At 39.8% G+C, this 23,805-nt stretch overlaps 1 protein-coding gene across 2 annotated transcripts in view; it reads right to left on the reverse strand.

The window, feature by feature from the left end:
* The window catches only part of FAF1 (Fas (TNFRSF6) associated factor 1), a 535,277-nt gene that overhangs the window by 297,385 nt on the left and 214,087 nt on the right, over window positions 1–23,805 (reverse strand). For both annotated transcript variants that reach the window (XM_011926246.1, XM_011926245.1), the window contains 2 exons: window positions 20,601–20,692; window positions 14,594–14,685 (listed from right to left, as the gene is read on the reverse strand). In XM_011926246.1, the coding sequence (XP_011781636.1) occupies window positions 14,594–14,685; window positions 20,601–20,692 (184 nt within the window). The remainder of the gene's footprint in view (window positions 1–14,593; window positions 14,686–20,600; window positions 20,693–23,805) is intronic.

The following is a 23,805-nucleotide window of genomic DNA, read 5'->3' on the forward strand; positions in this document are numbered from 1 at the left end:
CCAAAAGAAAAAGCCACACTGTTTGTATGAATATCAACACACATTCCGACCAGGTGCAGTGGCTCACACTTATAATCCCAGTACTTTGGGAGGTTGACACGAGAGGATCACTTGAGGCCAGAAGTTCAAGACCAGCCTGGGCAACACAGCAAAACCCCATTTCTCTTTTCCTTTTTTTTTTTTCCCCTTTTCTGAGATGGAGTTTTGTTCTTGTTGCCCAAGCTGGAGTGCAGTGGCATGATCTCAGCGCAGTGCAACCTCTGCCTCCCAGGTTCAAGCTATTCTCTTGCCTCAGCCTCCTGAGTAGCTGGGATTACAGGCGCCTGCCACCCCTCCTGGCAAATTTTTGTATTTTTAGTAGAGATGAGGTTTCACCATGTTCGGCAGACTGGTCTCGAACTCCTGACCTCAGGTGATCCGCCCGCCTTGGCCTCCCAAAGTGCTGGGATTACAGGCGTGAGTCACCAACCTGGCACAAAACTCCATCTCTACAAAAAATTTAAAAATTAGCCAAGCATGATGGCACATGCCTGTAGTTAGTCCCACCTACTTGGGAGGCTAAGGCAGGAGGACAACTGCTTGAACCCAGGGTGGTTCAAGGTTATAGTGAGCTATGATAATGCCACCGCGCTGCAGCCTGTGTGACAGAGCAAGACTGTCTTTCAAAAAAAAAAAAAGAAAAGAAAAAAACATACATATATACATTTACACACACACAAACATACACACAGACATATACACACACATACCCTGCTCAGTGGATGCATGCACCCCTTTGCTAGGACAAGGGCTAGGAGCACAGGTAGATACCTATTACCACTGCTGCTGGATGGTTATAAGAAGCAGAGATAAAGTAGTATTTCAGAATTTTTTGCTTATTGTACCAAACTTAATGGGTATAGTGGAGAGCATAACAAACACAGAGAGTCTGAAACGACTTCAGGGAGAAGGTGAAAGTTTCTTTTGCTTTTTCTCAGGCTTCTGCCTCTGTTCACAGGGAAGATAAAATTTCTGCCCACGATGATTCTCCCCACAAGGGTAGAGTTTAAATGAGAAAATATGTAGCTTTCCCACTCCCCTTTCCTCCATTCTAGATTTGCTTCTCTTAGTGGAAAAATAGAGCCAATTAGAATTACTTACAAGGTCATACATACCAGGTTAGATTTCACAGAAGGCAGGGACAAGACCTGCAGTTTCCTCTTTCATTTCCTGTGTCCTAGTTCACTAAGTTCTCTACCATTTTTTTATCCATTGTGGTAAGTGCACTCTGGACAAAGCTTACCATGAGATCTCTAAGCTGTCTTTCCAAGTGTGACTAGGTTAGTAAGGCAGGTCTACTGCATCAGTCCATCAGGCTCTGAAGACTCAATCATAACTCCTACAGACTACATGGGCATAAAGGTTCTAACATTTAGATCTAGAGCAAGATTTAAATTTAGATTTAGATTTAGATCTAGAGCCAGAGGTAAAAGACACCATTTAGGACTCAGGTCTAGGCCACATCCTCTCCATCAGGTGCTTGCCCGGCCATTAAAGCAGTTTTGTTTTCCAATTTTGCTATTGATTTCTATGTGCCTAATCTACTGCTAAGAACCCTAGAAGAAAGGATGAGTGGCATCATGAATACCTAAATATCTAAAAGAGCCTCTATTTTCTCGTAGGATCTGAGTCCCAGTGCAGACTTCCCTAAGTCATACAGTGATTCTGAAGCCGAGCTTGATCTAAAACTCAGCTATCTTGACTTACTACTCCTCAGTTCCTTCCATAGCACCCACTGGAAAATATAAGAACTCTATTCTCGCTTAATTCATGGCTACTTTAATTTACTTTCCCACCAGAGGTTTGTCAAGGACAAAAACAAAAATATGGAGTGCAGTGGCGCGATCTCGGCTCACTGCAACCTCCGCCTCCCAGGCTCAAGCAATTCTCATGCCTCAGTCACCCGAGTAGCTGGGATTACAGGTGCGTGCCACCATGCCCAGCTAATTTTTGTATTTTTAGTAAAGAAGGGGTTTCACCATGTTTTCCAGGCTAGTCTTGAATTCCTGACCTCAAGTGATCCACCCTCCTCGGCCTCCTAAAGTGCTGGGATTACAGGCGTGAGTCACCACGCCTGGCCGAAAAGCCATATACTTTAACACCACTGGTTTACTCAACTATCACAGGAGTCCTATTCAGCACCCTGAATTTACTCCTGCTTGAACAAACAGCACTAATTCAAAGCCATAGTTAAATGCAACTTCACAACCCAGAGGCCACAGAAGACAGTGATATGCTTGACTGCAGGACCAGAGCGCAATAATACACTCCTATGAAGCCATTAAAATATTAACTGGGGCCAGGCGCGGTGCCTCATGCCTGTAATCCCAGCACTTTGGGAGGCCAAGGTGGGTGGATCATGAGGTCAGGAGTTCGAGACAAGCCTGGCTAAGATGGTGAAACCCCTTCTCTACGAAAAATACAAAAAAAAAATTAGCCAGGCACAGTGGCAGGTGCCTGTAATCACAGCGACTTGGGAGGCTGGGGCAGGAGAATCACTTGAACTCATAAGGTGGACGTTGCAGAGAGCCAAGATTGTGCCACTGTACGCTAGCCTGGGCAAGACTCCATCTCAACAACAACAAAAATTAACTGGAACCACAAGTCCAGTACAAAAAGATCAAAGTCCAATAGCAAGACTCAATACTACTTGTAAAAGGGACAACTACAAACAAAGGATACCATATTATCTGTCACACCTTGCTATTATATAAAAATGAAGAAAATAGGCCAGACGCAGTGGCTCACACCTGTAATCTCAGCACCTTGGGTGGCCAAGGCAGACTATGAGGTCAGGAGATCAAGACCATCCTGGCTAACACGGTGAAACCCCGTCTTTATTAAAAATAAAAAAAAATGGCCAGGCGTGGTGGTTCACGCCTGTAATCCCAGCACTTCAAGAGGCTGAGACGGGCAGATCATGAGGTCAGGAGATTGAGGCCATCCTGGCTAACAGGGTGAAACCCTGTCTCTACTACAAACACAAAAAATTAGCCAGGCGTGGTGGCGGGCGCCTGTAGTCCCAGCTACTCGGGAGGCTGAGGCAGGAAAATGGCATGAACCCGGGAGGCGGAACTCGCAGTGAGCTGAGATCATGCCTCAAAACAAACATGCAACAGAAACAAAACAAAACAAACAAACAAAAATTAGCCAGGCATGGTGGCAGGCGCCTGTAGTCCCAGCTACTTGGGAGGCTGAGGCAGGAGAATTGTGTGAACCTGGGAGGCGGAGCTTGCAGTGAGCCAACAGTCTGGGTGACAGAGCAAGACTCCATCTCAAAAAAAAAAAAAAAAGAAAATATACATAATTAAAATGGAACTAGACATTTTCATCACTTACTAGACGATGACTAAAGCAAATTGCAAAGACTGTCTTTTATTATCAAGACATTTCTTCAGTCCTTTTCTAGCAAGGTGATCATCAGCAATACAAAGCCCAGAAACGTCAAACCTTCTCCAATTATATTTATACATGGCCTTAGGGCTTTGGCACTAGCCATATCCCCATATTCTTCATTCTGCTCTTCACTTAGATGGCCCCTCCACCTTTAATGTCTCAGCTTAAATAGTACATCTTCAGTGAGGCCTTTATTGACCTTACAACCCACACTAGTCATTCAATTATTCATTATCATGTCACCATATTTTAGCTTTCTGTAAAGTACTTACTATCATGTGATACTTTTTTCTTGTTATCTTGTCCATAGTTTCATTATAAACAAGATACACCTCTATACATATTATACTGTAAACTCTACGAAAGCAGGACCTTATTTGTCTTGCTCATTATATCCCTAGCACCTAGAACAAAGACTTAACACATTGTAGGATGATACGCAATATATATATGGTCAATCAAAATAAATCAAAGCTAAGGCAAATGTCTTTAGAAATGTGTCACTTTACAATATTCGTTCCATAAACATTTCCAAGTATCTACTATGTTTCGGACAGTTTTTTAGATGCTAGGGATACAACAGTGAACAACAACAAATCCCTGATTTTCTGAAGGTTTACATTGTGGTGAGAGAGACAACAAATATGAATATAAATAAATTACTGTGATGGTTAATATTGCATGTCAATTTGATTGAAAGTATTGCTCCCTTGACTACAAGTGTCTGGGAGGGTGTTGCCAAAGGAGATTAACATTTGAGTCAGTGGACTGGGAGAGGCAGTACCACCCTCAGTCTGGGTGGGTACTGTCTAATCACCTGCCAATACAGCTAGAATAAAGCAGGCAGACTCCAAGTTCTTTAGCTCCAAGTTCAGACTCCAGGTTCTTCAGTTTTTGGACTCTTGGATTTACACTAGTGGTTTGCCAGGGACTCTCGGGCCTTTGGCCACAAACTGAAGGCTGCACTATCAGTTTCCCTACTTTTAAGGTTTTAGGACTCGGACTGATCCACCACTGCTTCCTTGCTTCTCAACTTGCAGATGGCCTATCGTGGGACTTTACCTTGTGATCGTGTGAGTTAATTCTCCTTAATAAACTCCCTTGCATATGCACATATATCTTAATAGTTCTGTTGCCCTATAGAACCCTGACTAGTAAAATTACTAATATCACTAATACAATGCACGATAGTGATAAAGCAAGATAAAGAGAGAGAGGGTATAAGAGAGGGGCTGTTTTAGATAGGGGCATCAAGAAAAGCCTCTGTGAGGGTGTGATATTTGAGTAGAGGCCTAAATAAAGTGAAGAAATGAGTCAAGCTGTTACCTGCTAGTATCATTACTGGCAGGAGAATAGCAAAGTATAAATACTCTAAGGTTTAAGCACACTTAGAAGGTTTAAAGAGGAACAAGGAAGCCAGTATGGCTGGTGAGCTATGAGCCAGAGGGATAGTGATAAAAGATGAAGTTATAAAGTCAGGGATAAGATTATGTAAGTCTTTTGTAGGTTATAGTAAGGAATTTGGATTTTATTAGAAGTGTAATAGAAAGCTAGTGGAGAGGGCCAGGCACAGTGGCTCACCTGAAGTCAGAAGTTTGAGACCAGCCTGGCCAACATAGTGAAACCCTGTCTCTACTAAAAATACAAAAATTAGCCAGGCATGGTGGCACATACCTGTTTTCCCAGCTACTTGGGAGGCTGAGGCAGGAGAATCGCTTGAATTCAGGAAGTGGAGGTTGGAGTGAGCCGAGATTGCACCACCACTGCACTCCCGCCTGGGCGACAGAGCCAGACTCCGTCTCAAAAAAAAAAAAAAAAAAAAAGAGAGAGAAAGAAAGCTAGTGGAGAGTTTTAAGTGGGTAGATATAATCAAGTTGTATTTTTATGGAGAGAACTAGTTCATTTACATCTTAGTGAGACAATCTGAACTTGGGAGAAGATGCTGTCTGAAGATAGTAGAATAGGTACAGGGGGAAAAGTCATCATTAAATAGTAAGGCTGAGAGAAGTCAAAGAAGAGTTTATCTACTCTTTTTTTTTCGGCGGACTTTCACTCTTGTTGCCCAGGCTGGAGTGCAATGGCGCAATCTCGGCTCACTGCACCCTGCGCCTCCCCGGTTCAAGTGATTCTCCTGCCTCGGCCTCTCAAGTAGCTGGGATTACAGCATGCGCCACCACTCCCAGCTAATTTTGTATTTTTAGTAGAGACAGGGTTTCACTATGTTGGTCAGGTTGGTCTCGAACTCCCGAACTCAGGTGATCCACCCACCTCGGCCTCACAAAGTGTTGGGATTACAGGTGTGAGCCACCATGCCTGGCCTATCTACTCATTTTTATTATCTACGGTCACTAGTGAGATTTACCTGTATTTTTTCTTGTATTTTCTTTTTTTGATTTTGGTATCTAGATTATATGAATATCGTAAAATAAGTAGCAATCCCAGCTCTTATGCAAGACGTTGCTTAGTGCAACCTCCACCTCCCGGGTTCAAGCATTTCTCATGCCTCAGTCTCCCGAGTAGCTGGGATTACAGGCATGCACCACCATACCTGGCTAATTACTGTATTTTTAGTAGAGACAGGGTTTCACCATGTTGGCCAGGCTTGTCTCAAACTCCCAACCTCAGGTGATCCACCAGCCTTGGCCTCCCAAGGCTGGGATTACAGGTGTAAGCCACTGCACTGAAGCTATCTCAGAATTGTTTATGTAAGATTGGGATAGGCTAGATGCAGTGGCTCACATCTGTAATCCCAGCACTTTGGGAGGCTGAGTCAGGTGGATCACGAGGTCAAGAGATTGAGATCATCCTGGCCAACACAGTGAAACCGTGTCTCTACTAAAAATACAAAAATTAACTGGGCATGGTGGCACGCGCCTATAATCTCAGCTACTCAGGAGGCTGACGCAAGAGAATTGCTTGAACCCAGGAGGCAGAGGTTGCAGTGAGCCAAGATCGTGCTACTGCACTCCAGCCTGGCGACAGAGAGAGACCCTGTCTCCAAAATAAAACGACAGATTGTGATAATCTGTTCCATGAAAATGTATGAAAAATCCTCTGGAGGGTAAATGGGGTTGGAGCAGCATGTGGAATTTCTGACAACTAATTCAGTTTATCTAATAATTATTATTTTTTCAGGTCATCTCTTTTTATACTCACTTTAGTACTTCATGTTTTATATAAAATTTTCCATTTCATCTAAATTTTGGATTTTGTTAGCATAAAGACACGGGTATTTTAGTTTATTTTTAAATTATTAATTAATTATTTGCTTAGTATTATTTAATAATTATCTTATTACTTTAAAAATCTCTTCTTAATCTGTAGTTTTAAGTCTATTTTTTAATACCTAGTATTTTTATTTATGCTTACTCTCATTTTTTCCTGGCTTGACTTTTCAAGTAAATAGTTTGTTATTCTTGTTGTTTGCCTCTGTCATTAATTTCTGCTCTTTAACTCCTCTTTAATCTTTCTTTCTTTCTATTTTCAGTGCACTTACTCTGCGGTTATTCTTCTATTTTCTTAAGTTAAACATACAATTCAATTATTTTCTATCTTTCTTATTGTGGTGAATTCTTTAATTTTATGTTGCTTCCACATTCATTTTGAACATTTAATTTTCTCATGCCAGAAGCAGGGCTCAGCTACTCTTGACAGAATTTCCAGTTCTATACTATACCCAAATGGCTCAGGCCAATGGTCAGAAATAAGAACTTAGAGGCATCTCTCCTGCCTAACAGACTAGGCTCCATACTTTCTTGCAGCTTCCTTTATTAGGACCATTCAGGTATTTGCTCTTGAACTTCCCTTATATATATTGCTAGTTGCTACACACTTTTCTCTCTCTGCCCAACTCTTCATTCCTGCTTCACATGACACAGGGACAGAGGACTACCCTCCCAACTCATGTCCTCCTTGCCTAGGAACTGAAAGTAAAAATATCTCTGAACTTGTTTCCTATTGTGTTATATTGAATTTGTACCTTCCATCTGAGGAACTAGGGACTGCCCCAGGCTGGGCTTTCCCAGAGATACTGGGGAAAACAAAAGGTCAGGCTCCTAGAAGCCAGAGTGATGGTCATGCAGGCAAAAACTGGACCACACAAGCTAGACAAGCAAACAAGTTTCCTGTGTGAGGGACCCTCTGGTCACAGGTTGGACAACCAGGCTTTAGGCTGTCCACCATGTGGAAGAAGCATCCCATGAAAGGCACACTACAAACACTCTTGTTCAGTTCCCCTTCATTTCCTGTTAAGGTACCTAACTGCTGAGGTACTAGAACCCCAGTTTGAGAGCTGGGGGCTCTCAAAACACTTGTCTTTTTTTTTTAATTGAGATGGAATCTCGCTCTGTTGCCCAGGCTGAAGGGCAGTGGCATATTCTCGGCTCACGGCAAGCTCCACCTCCCGGGTTGCCATTCTCCTGCCTCAGCCTCCCGAGTAGCTGGGACGACAGGCGCCCACCACCACCACGCCTGGCTAATTTTTGTATTTTTAGTAGAGACGGGGTTTTATTGTGTTAGCCAGGATGGTTTCGATCTCCTGACCTCGTGATCTACCCGCTTTGGCGGGTAGATTGCAGGCATGAGCCACCGCACTCAGCCTCAAAACACTTGTCTTCTAACTGGCAGACTTAAGACTACAAATTTCTAAGTATCATTTTGGCTGTATCCACGGTTTTAGTACCTAGCAATCTCATTTATGTTCACTTCTAAGTATCTGGTGTTTGCTATTATGACTTCATTTTTACCCATAAATTGTTTTGAAGTAAATTATCTGTAGGATCCAAATGTATGGGGGATTTAGGAGATATCTTTTTATTATTACTTTACTTCTAATATTATTGCATAATGACGAGAGAATACAGTCAATATGATAGTGATTCTTTGATACTGGCTTTGTATTCTACTACATGGTCAGTTTTCTAAGTATTCCATGTGTGCTTTATGGTGTTAGTAAAATCTTCTATAGCTGACAAAGATGTATTGCTAAATACATTATTTTCTGAAAGATTTTGTGTTCAGTGTGGGGTTGGGCTATATCTCCTTGTAATTCTGTCCAATTTTGCAGACTTGTGCATATAAGCCCACAATTGTCATATCTTCTTGGCAAATTGTCTTTCAATGCTATTTGCCTTAAATTCAATTTTATGTGATATAAATATTATTACTATAGGATATTCTTACAGTTAATATTTGACTGGAATCACTTTCTTTTCCTTTATTTTCTCTGTCATGTCTTTAAAAGATGTCTCTTTGGTAAATGATGTATGGCTATTTTTGTAAAGCCTATTTGAGAGTTTCTGTCTTTAATAGGAGAGTTTAGTACTTTCTTATTTATGGAGAATTCTGATAAATTTGATTTTTCTTTTTGCCATCATATTTTCTGTTTTCTATTATCCTTGTTTTCCTGTGTTTCTGTTTCAGTTTCAAATTCCTATTTGCTGATGTACTGACTGAGCTCCTCATTCCTTTTTTGCTTCTAGACGTATGCAGGTTATTTACTTCTTTCTTTTTTTTTTTAGTGTTTATTCCTTTTATTTATAACACTTAGATTTGTGTTTTTAAAATACAGACTAAAGTTAATCAGTATCTCTAGCCTTCTTCAACTGTAGCTCCCAATAACCACTATCTCTGTGTCGTCACCTCACCTCTACCTGTAACTCAATTTCTCTATCTGCAAAACAGGTAATCATATTTACTTATGATTTACTGTGATGACTTAATAAGATAACGTACGTAACAGGCTTGCCAAAAAACCTGACTTCATAAATGATAATTACTGTGTCACTGTCACTTATCAAATAGTTTAGCTTCATACTTCCTTAACATCCTTATTCTCATAACTATTACCTACTTTCTATTTTGATGTTATCTATAATTTGGAATTTGTCATCAACCATTACTGTAATAGTACTGAAATCTAGATCCCAGAAACATTCTCCATTTGTCTCCAAACTTCTATTATTACACCTTTCCTACTGTCTCTAAACCTGTTACCTAATGTCATTTCAACACTTACTCCCTGGGCTCCACCCTTATCTCTCTGCTATGAACTGAAGTGTGTCCCCCTAGAATTTATAGGTTGACTCTCTAACACCCACTGTGACTGTATTTGGAGATAGGGTCTTCAGGATATAATTCAGGTTAAAGGAGGTCATAAGGGCTGGGTCCTAATCTGATGGGATTGATGTCCTTATAAAAAGATGAAAGGAAACCAGAGTTCTCTCTTCTCTCTCTCTCTCTGCCATATGAGGACACAGCAGGAAGTTGGGTTTGTAAACCAGGGAGAGAGCCTTCAATAGAAACTGACTCTACTGGAACCTTCATCTTGGAGGTTTCCAAACTCAAGAGCAAGGAGAAATAAATGCCTGCTGTTTAAGCTACCCAGTCTATGATACTTCGTTATAGCAGCCCTAGCAAACTAAAACAGTTCCATACCCGCTCTGCTGCCCAGGCTGGAGTGCAGTGGTGCGATCTCAACTCACTGCAACTTCCACCCCCACGGTTCAAGCAATCAAGCAATTCTCCCGCCTCAGCCTCCCGAGTAGCTGGGGTTACAGGCATGCACCACCACACCCAGCTAATTTTTGTACTTTTAGTACAGATGGGGCTTCACCATATTGGCCAGCCTTGTCTCAAACTCTTCACCTCAAGCAATCCACCCACCTCAGCCTCTCAAAGTGTTGGGATTACAGGTGTGAGCCACTGCACCCAGTCTTTGGCCACATTTTCTATTTTGGTTTCACTCATTTAAATTTTTCCTACTTGCTGTCTCTTACTCTTTGTGCTTCCAATACTTGTCTACCATCTTCCCTTGACTTCTTCCTCAACTTCTCCTTCCCTTCACCGTCAAGTTTTCTGAAAATAACAGTAATCATATCTTCATTTCTTGTTTATCCATTAAAATCTACTATAATTGGGTTCTCATTCTCACCATTCTACCAAAAATGATTTTAACGAAGTCATTAATTACTTATATTCCCAACCCAATGGCTTTTTTAATAACCAGCATCTTGGTTAGAATACACTCCAGTATTTTATACTGTTGGACATTTGAAACGAAAAACACAGGTAGTAATACAGAGACATATGACTTTGAATTACAGACAGGACACACACAAATGAAAAACTCCACAGGCAACTGGGACATATGAGTTGCTAAATAGAGATCTGTAAGTTATCTATACATATTTAGAAATTGAAGAGTTGAGAGTAGATATCAGAGAGAAGGTACAAAAGAAAGATTGCTGAGAAGAAAACTCTCCAGAATACCAACATTTAGAGCAGGTGAAGAAATGAAGAGTTTAGGAAGGAAAGTGGGTGAAGCAATCAGAAAGAACACCAGGAATGAGTTGGTATCTAAGAAAATTTTCTATACAGGAATAACTTACGAAAAGTCCTAATCATCTTAATAAATAGGTTACAGGCTACTTGAGGACACAGTTTGTTTTTATTTAGTAAGTAATCAATAAGTCTTTGATGGACTGAATCTTTCCTGTAATAATGTGAAACAGTATAATTAATAGTTTTTCTCCTTTCTAATTTTACTGTGATTTATAATATAATTTACAGTTGTATCATAGAGGCCACTGGAGTACTGCTTCACCCTTTCAATTAATTAGTGAAATTTGATTTCTTTTTGAAAAGGGCTTAAAATGCTTTTCAGCTGTTATAAAGATTATGATTAAGAGTTTGCTCTTCAATTCTCAGAAAGCTTGAAATTCTGTTTTCTGAAACACATAATTTACTTTAAAAACATTCAGTTTACAATTATAGGCACTCATATGGTAATTTTGCTGCTCTTGGTTTATACCATTTCTTCCCCTAGAAAGAAATTATATATTAATACAAAGACTAAATTACCAGGCACCCCCTAGTGGCAGTAAAATCAAGTTAAGTTACGAAGTTTTTTTGTTTTGTTTTTTAATAGGACATAGTTTGAGATACAGTTTTCTGCATCTATACTTCTTTGACAAAACTTAAGAGTGGGATGTTTTGTCAGTGAACAATTTAATAACTATTTTATTTTATTTATTTTGACACAGGGTCTTGCTCTGCTGCCCAGGCTGAAATACAGTGGCATGATCACAGCTCACTGTAACCTCGAACTCTTGGGCTTGAGCAATTCTCCTGCCTCAGCCTCCTGAGTAGCTAGGACTATAGGTGTGTGCCACAACACCCGTCTATTTCATAAAAATTGTTTGTAGCGATATAGTCTCGCTATGTTCTCCAGGCTGGTCTCAAACTCCTACAGTCAAGTGATCCTCCCACCTCAGCGTCCCAAAGTGCTGGGGTTACAGGCATGAGCCACCGCGCCCGGCCAACATGTTATTTTATATCTACATTATGTTAAAGGATTAATAATATACTGTAACTAAGAGTGAATTCACACACTGAAATTTCACGCAAATTCTTAAGAATTTTAAGTGAGATAATATATGCAAATGTAAGAACATATACATAAACCTTCCCATTTTACTCTACCAATTACAGAGTTGCTATATTCATTTGCCAATTTCCAAATATAACACTCAGAATCATAATTACCTTTTTTCTCCTTTTTAGATTATAAATTAGGTTACAAATTACAAATCAGTTTCTAAGAATCCATCAATTATAACAAAATTCTGCAAAAGCAAATCAGTTTAATTCATTATGAAGTCTAGTACAAAGCAAGTTTATCTGTCTACCATTTTTGATAATATGATATGCTATATAACATAATAGGATATTGTTTGATTCTACTATATAGTTAAGATGTCAAGTGGCCAGGCACAGTGGCTCACGCCTGTAATCCCAGCACTTTGGGAGGCCAAGGCGGGAGGATCACCAGAGGCCAGGGGTTTGAGACCAGCCTGCCCAATATGGTGAAACCCCATCTCTACTAAAAATAGCAAAAATTAGCCAGGCGTACTGGTGGGCGCCTGTAATCCCAGCTACTCAGGAGGCTGAGAAAGGAGAATCGCTTGAACCCAGGAGGCGGAGGTTGCAGTGAACTCAGTCATGCCATTGTACTTCAGCGTAGGCAACAAGAGTGAAACTCCGTCTCCAAAAAAAGAAAAAAAAAGGTCAAAATATTTTTATTTCATGAGTCACAAAATAAAACTCACAACTTAAAAATAATTATTACCATCAGCTTTTAAGGTTCTGCACGGATTTTGTTTTGTTTTTTAAACTGTCTCCCACGAAGTCAGCTTTCAAGATGAATGTTATTTTTAAAATCTCTAGTGTTATAGAAAGATATATTGAATAAACATACTACAAGAAGTAAACTCTGGATTTTAAGTTATATTTTAATCAAAAGTACATTAACACGACTTTTACATTACCAGGAGTCTCCATTTGTCCCTCCTCCCACTACATTTTTTGTTTACCTTTGAATTTTTCTCTATTTCTTATTTTTCCAACACAAGAAAAGAATCATTCTAACTTGGTAAAAATCCACAAAGCCAACTAGAGAAGAATACTTTAATGCTAGACAAAGTACTCATTCATTTCAGCAGCACTGTAGACTCCTGCTTGCCTAGGGAGTGAGTGACTGGCAATCAAACTAAGGTCAACTACATGGCAATGAAGAACATTTCCATTAGCCCAGGAAGACATTTTGATAAATCCATTTAATCATGCTACTGGAAAGCAATAGATTATAAACAATGATATCTCCTGTCTGCTTTTAATTATGTGGATTACATATTTTATGACAGTGATTACACTTTGTTAACTAACCTATAAAATAATGTTCTACCTGACTAGATACAGAACCACACCTATAACTCTTTAACTTAATCTCATCTGAGGTTTACATCAACATTATTATAAACATATGGACTATAAGTTTGTAGTTTGTAATTTTGTAACTGTGTGCAAATTCCACTTCCCATTAACATATGGTCTAAACATAGAAGATAAAGAGCAATCCAAGAACTCTTCAAATTCTTAACCCCAAACAAACTATTAACAGACCATCAAATACAACTACACAAGATTTAACTTTTCAGTTCAGTGATTTCTACTTCAGTGAAGCCAAATTTAATTTTATTTTTGCTACTATCTACCTAAAAATCAAGATATTTGCTAAGTGGTGGGGGGAAAGCTTGATAATATTCAAAATTTAGGGACACAGGTCTCCCTACCACAAAAAGACACCAAGTTGTTGTATTTAAAAGAGAAAAATTTGTATCAACAACAGAAAACCTAAAAATAACTTAAACATAGTTCTGGAATAATACCGTATGAAAAGACTCCTCATAAAAATTATTATCTTATCACTAGCATAATCATCCACTTAGGTCAGTTTGCTTCATTAAACAATTAAAAACATAATGTACAATTAAAAATTAAAATCATGTGATCATTGTATAAATGTATTCAGTTCCACTGTGAAAACTGAAAAAACAGTGAGACCCTTTACTCCAAATAGAGAGAAAATCTTAATAAAAAATTTATATCGCCAGTCACAATGGCTCATGCCTGTAATCCCAGCACTTTGGGAGGCCGAGGTGGGTGGATCACCTGAGGTCGGGAGTTCAAGACCAGACCGACCAACATGGAGAAACCCCATCTCTACCAAAAATACAAAATTAGCCAGGCATGGTAGCACATGCCTGTAATTCCAGCTACTTGGGAGGCTGAGGGAGGAGATTCGCTTGAACCCGGGAGGCAGAGGTTGTGGTGAGCTGAAATCGTACCATTACACCTCAGCCTGGGCAACAAGTGTGAAACTCCGTTTCAAAAAAAAAAATATATATATATATATAGATATATATGTTTCTGTTTTTCAAGATTTACTCTGTAGAGCTCAATGAATCTTCATCAAAGGTATGTCTTCTTTAGCAATGAGAGAGACTGGAACTCCATTTATACTTTCTCTTCCTTCCAACTTGAATCCTTTCCCTTCAGTCAGAGAAGTACCATTTTCACAATTTTTAATAATTATACTGGAGTTCTGCTAAAGATTTTAAAGTGGTATAAGAAGATTATACCATTAAAACAAACTATCCAGACCAAATTGTTTCAAACCTGATATACTTCATAGTAATTGGTAGGGTCAAGTTTCAATAAGACTTATATTTGATTTAGTTTTGAGGTTCATATACAACTTAAAGCAATTTTAACAACTGAGCTTTTCATTTCAGGTTTCCAGGAAACATAAACAACTTACCCAGAATGACTAGATGATGAAGGTGGTGGCAAATCTGGTGTAAGGACATAAAGACTGTTGTTTTTTGGCAAGTGTAGCGATTTTAGGACCGTCTGAAAAAGAAAAAATAAAGCAAAAATGAATGTTGATTATTCATTACTGATTTTTCCTACAATTCTTGAAAAATGGTTAATTTTGTAGTTCGATTTTTTCATCTTTTGATAATTTCCTAAATAGGCTAATGCAAAAGAACTAATGAATCTAAGTAATCTTATTGCCTATATATATAATACATACATATATTATATATGGGAAATATGGTTGTATACCTATATACATTGTATGTATACAACATTCAGGTTTATGTTAGTTTATTTTATATATGTATATATACATATATGTGTGTATATACATATGTATCTGTGTATGTGTACATATATGTGTGTTTATATATGCATATGTGTGTATATACACTCATATACATATACAAAATAAACTAGCATAAACCTGAATGTTAATATACAAACTCTTCAGCTCATGAAGCAATATAAATAGATAAGAACACAGTTGGGACTCAATTACTTTTTCACTGAAGTAGTAGATCCTTGCAACTAATATATACTTCGTTTCAGGGTCATCACAGCAAAAATTGGTAATATAGGTTTTCAGAGATCATTAGACCTTAAAAAGATCACTGAGAGCACCTCAAGTCAATGATTTTATAGATGGGAAGCTATATAGCCTAAAAGTTTAAGTAACTTGGATGAGGGCTCTAGTGTTACCTAGATATCTTTTACTCCAGATATCTTTTTTGTTAAAGCTCTCTCTCTCTCTGGATTAATAAATTACTATTGGACTACATATGACCTACTATCTTGATAAGCACAGAAAATTTCATTCACTAAATTTCTTTGCAGAAAACTCACATATATTTCAAACTACTAACCTGAAGGTACAAACTTGCTGAAGTACTTCAAACTTTTCTTGACAGCAATACACATTAAGAAATACATTGTACATCTTTACATCACAAGCCAGGAAATGCACTTATTCAACAGATATTTATTGAGCCACCTACTCTGTACCAGGACTACTCTAGCCACTGAGAATACAGCATTGAACAGAATAGCCTAAAATAAAATTCTCTGCTCTTAGGGAGCTTACATTTGAGTAGGAATAAATAAAACAAGTAACCCTGTATAGTTGAATGTTGAAGGTGACAATTTTTTGACTAAAAATAAAGCAGGGAAGGGGGGATAAAGAATGTGGGGTTGGGGAGCTTGGCAATTTTGAACAGGGTGATCAAGGTGGGTCTCACTTGGAGAATGTGACATTTGAGCAAAAACTTAAAGGTGAAGGAAACAAACTATGAGAATATATAAAGAAATAATATATTCCTTCCTGGGGAGGGGCAATCTTACACAAGCATGGAACATAAGGAACTTATTCTTAACCCCTCCATGAGAGGACCCAGCTTACTAAGTGTAGAGTCTTAATCCAAAGGTATTTAGATTTACTCTTGACTCATACTAGTTATCTGTTAAATGAAAAGAAATACATAATTACCCTTATTATATGAAATACACTGTGGCGTTTCCTATTGTATTCTATTTCTTTTTTCATTTCTTTCTTCTTCCATTTTTTTTTGTTTTTGTTTAATGATGCTGACTATAACCCACTCAATTAACTTCTCAATCCACTAATGGTTTATGGTCCATGGTTTGAAAAAAAACACTGCATTAGGCAATTACCTGTAACTTTACAATCTGCCAGGAGACATGGACATCCTGAAACTTTATGTCAAATATGTGATATCCTTTTGAAATTGATGAGTTATCTCTATAGAGTTAACATGCAAACAAACGACACACACACACACAAATTATTTTTCTCTTTTTATCTTTCATTGTTTTACTCTGCGAATTATTGGTAAATGCTTGCCATTTGATCAAGTCATTATTGTTCTTTTCCCATGCCACTATCCAAAGATTTTCTATTAAATCTTTCCCACCAAACCACATATGGCAAGATTAAATAAAATGGATACTTTCCTTAAGTCATTTACTCATGCATTCATCCCATAAACATTTATTTCAGGTGTGTTATGCCAGGCATTAAATACACGATGATGAAAGAAACAGATATGGTCCCTCTATTAATACTGGTGTAATGGAGAATGCTGGGATGGGACCATATTAGATACAGAAGCCTGTTGGAGAAGGTAACCTTAAGCTGAGACTTGAATTATGAAAAAGAGCCACCCATGTGAAGAATGGGAGGTAAAGAATTCCAGGCAGTTGAATAGCATATGTCAGACAAAGATGTAAAGAACTTGAGCCTATTAAAATATTTCAAAAAAGGTTTCTGTGGTTGCAGCATGGAAAGTGAGAGTAAGAAAGGCTCAAGATGATGTTGTAAAGGTGAGAATGGGGTAATACAATACCTTTTAAACTATTGTGAGTAGTCTGAATTTTATTCGAAATGTAACAAAAAAGCTATGTTTTAATGGAAAAGTGATATAATTCAATTTATGTTTTTAAAAGATCACTCTGACTGCTGTGTGGAAAACGCACTGGAAGAAACTCTGAAAGGAAGCTGAGACAATAACAATGAAGTTACCATATTGCTCCAGACAAGAGATGGTCATGGCCTGAATTAAGCAGTTGCAATTGAAATAGTAAAAAGTGGCCATGGTTGAGATACATTTTAGAGATCGAATGTATAGAATTTACCAAAGGATTAGGTGCTGTAAGAAATGAGAAAAGACGGCCGGGCGCGGTGGCTCAAGCCTGTAATCCCAGCACTTTGGGAGGCCGAGACGGGCGGATCACGAGGTCAGGAGATCGAGACCATACTGGCTAACACAGTGAAACCCCGTCTCTACTAAAAAAAAAAAAACACAAAAAACTAGCCGGGCAAGGTGGCGGGCGCCTGTAGCCCCAGCTACTCGGGAGGCTGAGGCAGGAGAATGGCTAAACCCGGGAGGCGGAGCTTGCAGTGAGCTGAGATCCGGCCACTGCACTCCAGCCTGGGCGACAGAGCGAGACTCCGTCTCAAAAAAAAAAAGAAATGAGACGGATGGCCAAATTTTTGGATTCAGTGGTGGCTATAATCGTTCTGCCACTTATTGGGGGAAGATTGGTAGAGATATGGCATAGGAGGGAAAATCAAGAGTTCCATTTTAAACATGTTAAGTTTGAAACACCAATAAGATACACAAGTACAAAAGTCAATCACCAATTTGGATATGTGAATTCAAAAAAGTATGAGCTGGAAATATAAATTTTGAGGCAATCAGAAAATTAATGGCATGGGAATAGCAGAAATCTCCTAGCAAAGACTACATAGAAATAAGTAACTAAGGCTGGGTGCCACGGCTCATGCCTGTAATCTCAGCACTTTGGGAGGCCAAGGCAGGAGGATTGCATGAGCCCAGGAATTTAAGACAAGTCTGGAAAACATAGCAAGACCCTGTCTCTACAAAAATTAAAAAAAAAAAAAAAAATTAGCCAGGTGTGATAGTGCACATCTATAGTCCTAGCTACTTAGAAGGCTGAGGTACAAGGATCACTTGAGTCTAGGAGGTCAAGGCAGCAATGAGCCATGATTGTACCACTGCACTCCAACCTAAGCAACAGGGTGAGAACCCATTTCATAAAAAGAAGAAAGAAGTAAATTAAAGTATTTGTAACCAAGACTGTGTTCAAATTTTGGGGGCTTGGGGGTAGGGGAGACAGACTCTTGCTCTGTCGCCCATGATGGAGTATAGTGGCACAATCTTGGCTCACTACAACCTCTACTTCCCAGGTTCAAGCGATTCTTGTGCCTCAGCCTCCCGAGCAGCTGGGACTACAGGTGTGCACCACCACACCCAGCTAATTTTTACATTTTTAATAGAGACAGGGTTTTGTCATGTTGTCCAGGCTGATCTCGGACTCCTGGCCTCAAGTAATCTGTCTGACTCAGCCTCCCAAAGTGTTGGGATTACAGGTGTGAGCCACTGCACCCAGCTGACTGATTCATACCCACAGGTTTCTCAATGAATGAATGAATAAATAATATAATTATGAAAACGAATTCATTTTGGTGTTTTCTTTCTGTCAAGGTTGCTGATTTACTCAGTCAGCACTTTCAAAAAGTTTTAATCCATGTATCAATTAGAATGGCCATATAACAGCAGGGGATATCAAACTATGGCCTGTGGGTCAAACCCAGCCTGCTGCCTGTTTTTGTATGGCCTGTGAGTTAAGAATGGTTTTCACTTTTTTTAAGAGTTGGAAAATAAATCAAAAGAATATTTTATGGCATGGGAAATTACATAAAATTCAAATTTCTGCATCCATAAACATAATGAAACACAGTTATGCTCGATGTTTCACATATTGTCCATGGCTGCTTTCCCACTAAGAGAGCAGTGATTAAGTAGCTGCATGGCACACAAAGCCTAAAATATTTACTACCTGACTTTGTACAGAAAAAGTTTGCTGACACCTAATACAGCACTTCTAAACTTATCCGTATCTTCCCAACCCAAAATTCCTGTAAATATCTCACTGAAATACTCAGAACATCTCCAAATTTCAAATGAACTCACATAAAAGTACTTATAGGCACAATCACTACAAGTAGCCATTCACGAAGAAGAATTGAACCAAAAGTTGAAGTTTTTCAATTTTTATTTATCTTTTTTTTTGAGACAGGGTCTCGCTCTGTCGCCCAGGCTGGAGTGCAGTGGCACGATCTTGGCTCACGGCAGCCTCCACCTCCCAGGTTCAAGCAATTCTCCCACCTCAGTCTCCTGAGTAGCTTGGATTACAGGGGTGCGCAACCACGCCCAGATAATTTTTGCAATTTTAGTAGAGATGGGGTTTTACCATGTTGGCCAGGATAGTCTCGAACTCCTGACCTCAGGTGATTCACTTGCCTCGGCCTCCCAAAGTGATAGGATTATAGGCGTGAGCCACCGCACCCGGCCAAAAGTTGAAGATTCTCTAAGTTTATGCCTGGCCATTAAAATGACCCAGTAACAAATGTGAAAACATTCAATAATTATTTCCACCTCAAACATCTAAAACTTTAGAGCTAACTCATTTTTTTTCCCTCTTTCTCCACTCTCTGTGGAAGAAAAAAAAGTGTGTAAGGCTGGGGGTGGTGGCTCACACCTATAATCTCAGCACTTTGGAAGGTCAAGGCAGGCAGATCACGAGGTCAGGAGGGAATTCAAGACCAGCCTGGCCAACATGGTGAAACCCCATGCCTACTAAAAATGCAAAAATCAGCTGGGTATGGTGGCACATGCCTGCAGTCCCAGTTACTCGGGAGGCTGAAGCAGAAGAATCGCTTGAATCCCGGAGGCAGAGGTTGCAGTGAGGAAAGATCGTGCCACTACACTCCAGCATGGGCAACAAAGCGAGACTCTTGTCTCAAAAAAAAAAGTGTAAAAAATTTTATATCTGAGGTTGCTACTGGGACCCTGAGAATAGCAACTATTTCCTTAAAATTGCAACACTCTCTGCAAATTCTTAAAATATAATTCATCCCATGCACCTGCCACTATCCAAGTCAACAAGGAAAACAACATTCTTATCATTTAAATTCTCAGTTTAAAAAATTTCCTATTATCTTTGTTCCACAATCAATACTTGATATAAATGTATACACTGCGTGTGACTTCTTTCAGACTAATACGTAATTGCTCAGAAAATTATTATTCCAGGGCATTCTCTGATACTCTAGGAGGTTTGAAAAAAAGGTAAAAGCTCCCAAAAAAAGGGCCAAACTCCTTTAAAAGTTAGAAATAGGAAAAACATACCATATACTGTTTTCATTTACAAATCTACTCATTTACAATTGTTATTGGTTTATCATGAAATATTTTAGCTTAGAAAACACTACTTGCTGATTCTTTAAACTAAATTACTATTGCCAAATCTACTTCTGCCATATGTAACAACATTAATAAAAACCAATTTTTACGTATCATTTAATCAGTGGCATAACTTAATTTCTATGCAATTAAAAAACTCACACTGTCTTCCACATCTCCCGTCTTCCAGCCTTTTAACAGCATTTTGGACACAGGTATCTGAAGTTCATTTTCTAGAATCTGTTTAATCTCTCCTGTATAAATAACAAGAGATCAAATATTACTAACAAAATAACACAGTTAACATTTGTCCATATCCAGAGCTAACACTAATATGTGGCATACAGTGTATAGTCAATCACATTTGTCTGATGAATATTTCTGTATCTATACAATGGGAAATAATATTATTTATCTTATCTTGCCCTAGGATCTGAGGATGACAAAAGATAGCATACATTAATGAAACTAAAAAATAAAGCTAGGCTGGGTGTGGTTGCTCATGCCTGTAATCCCAGCACTTTGAGAGGCCAAGGTGGGCAGATCACCTGAGGTCGACAGTTCAAGACCAGTCTGACCAACATAGTGAAACTCTGTTGAAACTCTGTCTCTACTAAAAATATAAAACAATTAGCCAAGTGTGGTGGCGCATACCTGTAATCCCAGCTACTCAGGGATTAGAGGCTGAGGCAGGAGAATCACTTGAACCCAGGAGGCAGAGGTTGCAGTGAGCTGAGATCGTTCCACTGCACTCCAGCCTGGGTGAAAAGAGAAAAACCCCACCGCAAAAAATAATAATAAAATAAAATAGCCGGGCGCGGTGGCTCAAGCCTGTAATCCCAGCACTTTGGGAGGCCGAGACGGGCGGATCACGAGGTCAGGAGATCGAGACCATCCTGGCTAACACGGTGAAACCCCGTCTCTACTAAAAATACAAAAACTAGCCGGGCGAGGTGGCGGGCGCCTGTAGTCCCAGCTACTCCGGAGGCTGAGGCAGGAGAATGGCGTAAACCCGGGAGGCAGAGCTTGCAGTGAGCTGAGATCCGGCCACTGCACTCCAGTCCGGGCGACAGAGCGAGACTCCGCCTCAAAAAAAAAAAAATAAAATAAAATAAAATAATAAAGCTAATATATAGATAATAATATATAGGAGACAATTTAAATTGTGTTAAAGAGAAAAGCAACAAGAATTTCAGAAAAGAAAAAAAATGTTGATATGGTTTGAATTTGTGGCCCTGCTCAAATCTCATGTCAAATTGTAATTCCCAGTGTTGGAGGTGAGGCCTGATGGGAGGTGACTGCATCATGGGGGCTGATTTCCCTCTTTGATGCTGTTCTTGTGGGAGGGTTCTCGTGAGATCTGGTTGTTTAAAAGTGTGTGCTACCTTTCCTCTCTCTCTCTTCCTTCTGCTCTGGCCTGCTCCCACTTTGCCTTCTGCCATGAGTAAAAGCTCCCTGGGCCTCCTCAGAAGCAGATGCTGCCATGCTTCCTATAAAGTCTATGGAACAGTGAGCCAATTAAACCTTTTTCTTTACAAATTATCCAGTCTCGGGTATTTTTTATAGCAGTGTGAAAACAAACTAACAGAATTGCTACTGAAAAGTAGGGCATTGCTATAAAGATATCTGAAAATGTGGAAGCGTCTCTGGAACTGGGTAATGGGCAGAGGCTGGAAGGGTATGGAGAGCTCAGAAGACAAGAAGATGAGGGAAAATTAGGAACTTCCTAGAGACTTATCAAATTGTTGTCAACAAAATGCTGACAGTGATATGGACAATGAAGTCCAGGCTGAGGAGATCTCAGATGTAAATAAGGAACTTATTGGGAACTGGAGCAAACATCACTTTTGTTATGTGTTAGCAAAGAACCTGGTGGCATTGTGCCCCTGCCTAGAGATCTGTGGGACTTTGAAGTTGAGAATGATGACTTAAGATCTAGAGGAAGAAATGTCTAAGGAACAAAGCATTCAAGATGTTGCCTGGCTGCTTCTAGTATCCTATACTCATATGTGTGAGCAAAGAAATGACCTGAAACAAACATACATATATATTTTTTTAATTTAATTTTTATTTTTTTGAGACGGAGTTTCATTGTTGTTGCCCAGGCTGGAGTGCAACGGCATGATCTCAGCTCACCACAACCTCTGCCTCCTGGGTTCATGCGATTCTCCTGCCTTTAGTCTCCTGAGTAGCTGGGATTACAGGGATGCACCACAACACCTCGCTAGTTTTGTATTTTTAGTAGAGATAGGGTTTCTCATGTTGGTCAGGCTGGTCTCAAACTCCCAACCTCAGGTCATCCACCTGCCTTGGCCTCCCAAAGTGCTGGGATTACAAGCATGAGCCACCGAGCCCGGCCAATGAATTTATATTTAAAAGGGAGGCAGAGTGTAAAAGTTTGAAAAATTTGTAGCCCAGTTATGTGGTAGAAAAGAAAAGCCCATTTTCAGGTGAGAAATTCAAGCAGGCTGTAGAAATTTGCATAAGTAAAGAGCAGTCAAGTACTGATAGCTAAAACAATGAAGAAAAGGCCTCAAAGGCATTTCAGAGACCTTCATGGCAGCCCCTGCCATCACAGGCCCAGAAGCCTATAAGGTGGGTGAAAACCAGGGCCTCACCACCCTGTGCAGCCTCAGGACACTGCTTCTGCATCCTGGCTGCTCTATCTCTAGCCGTGGCTCAAAGGAACCTAGGTATCGTTTGGGCCGCTGCTTCCATGTGGTGTTAAGCCTGCAGGTGCACAGAATGCAAGAGTTGAGGCATGGGGGCCTCCGCATAGATTTCAGATGCTACATGGAAAAGCCTGGATGTCCAGGCAGAAGCCTGCTGCAGGGGCAGAGCCCTCATGGAGAACCTCTACTAGGACAGTGCAGAGAAGAAATGTGAGGTTGGACCCCCCCACACACACAGAGTCTCCGTTTGGGGCACCCCTTGGTGGAGCTGTGAGAAGAGGGCCACCATCATCCAGACCCTGGAATGACAGATCCACTAAATACCTTGCACCTAGACAAGCTGCAGGCACTCAACACCAGCCCTTGAGAGCAGCCATGGAAGCTGAACCCTTCCAAACCACAGGGGTGTAGCTGCCCAAGGCCTTGGGAGCCCAACCCTTGCATCATTGTACCCTGGATATGAGACATGGAGTCAAAGGAGATTTGGAACATTAAGATGTAATGACTGCCCTGCTGGGTTTCGAACTTGCACAAGGCCTATAGCCCCATTCTTTTGGCCATTTTCTCCCTTTTGGAATAGGAGTATTTACCCAATGCCCATATCCCCATTGTATCTTGGGAGTAACTAACCTGCTTTTGATTTTACAGGCTCACAGGTGAAAGGGACCAGCCTTGTCCCAGATGAGACTTTGGAC

The sequence above is a fragment of the Colobus angolensis genome, unplaced genomic scaffold (assembly GCF_000951035.1).
Source record: "Colobus angolensis palliatus isolate OR3802 unplaced genomic scaffold, Cang.pa_1.0 Scaffold68, whole genome shotgun sequence".
In the NCBI taxonomy this organism is placed as follows: Eukaryota; Metazoa; Chordata; class Mammalia; order Primates; family Cercopithecidae; genus Colobus; species Colobus angolensis.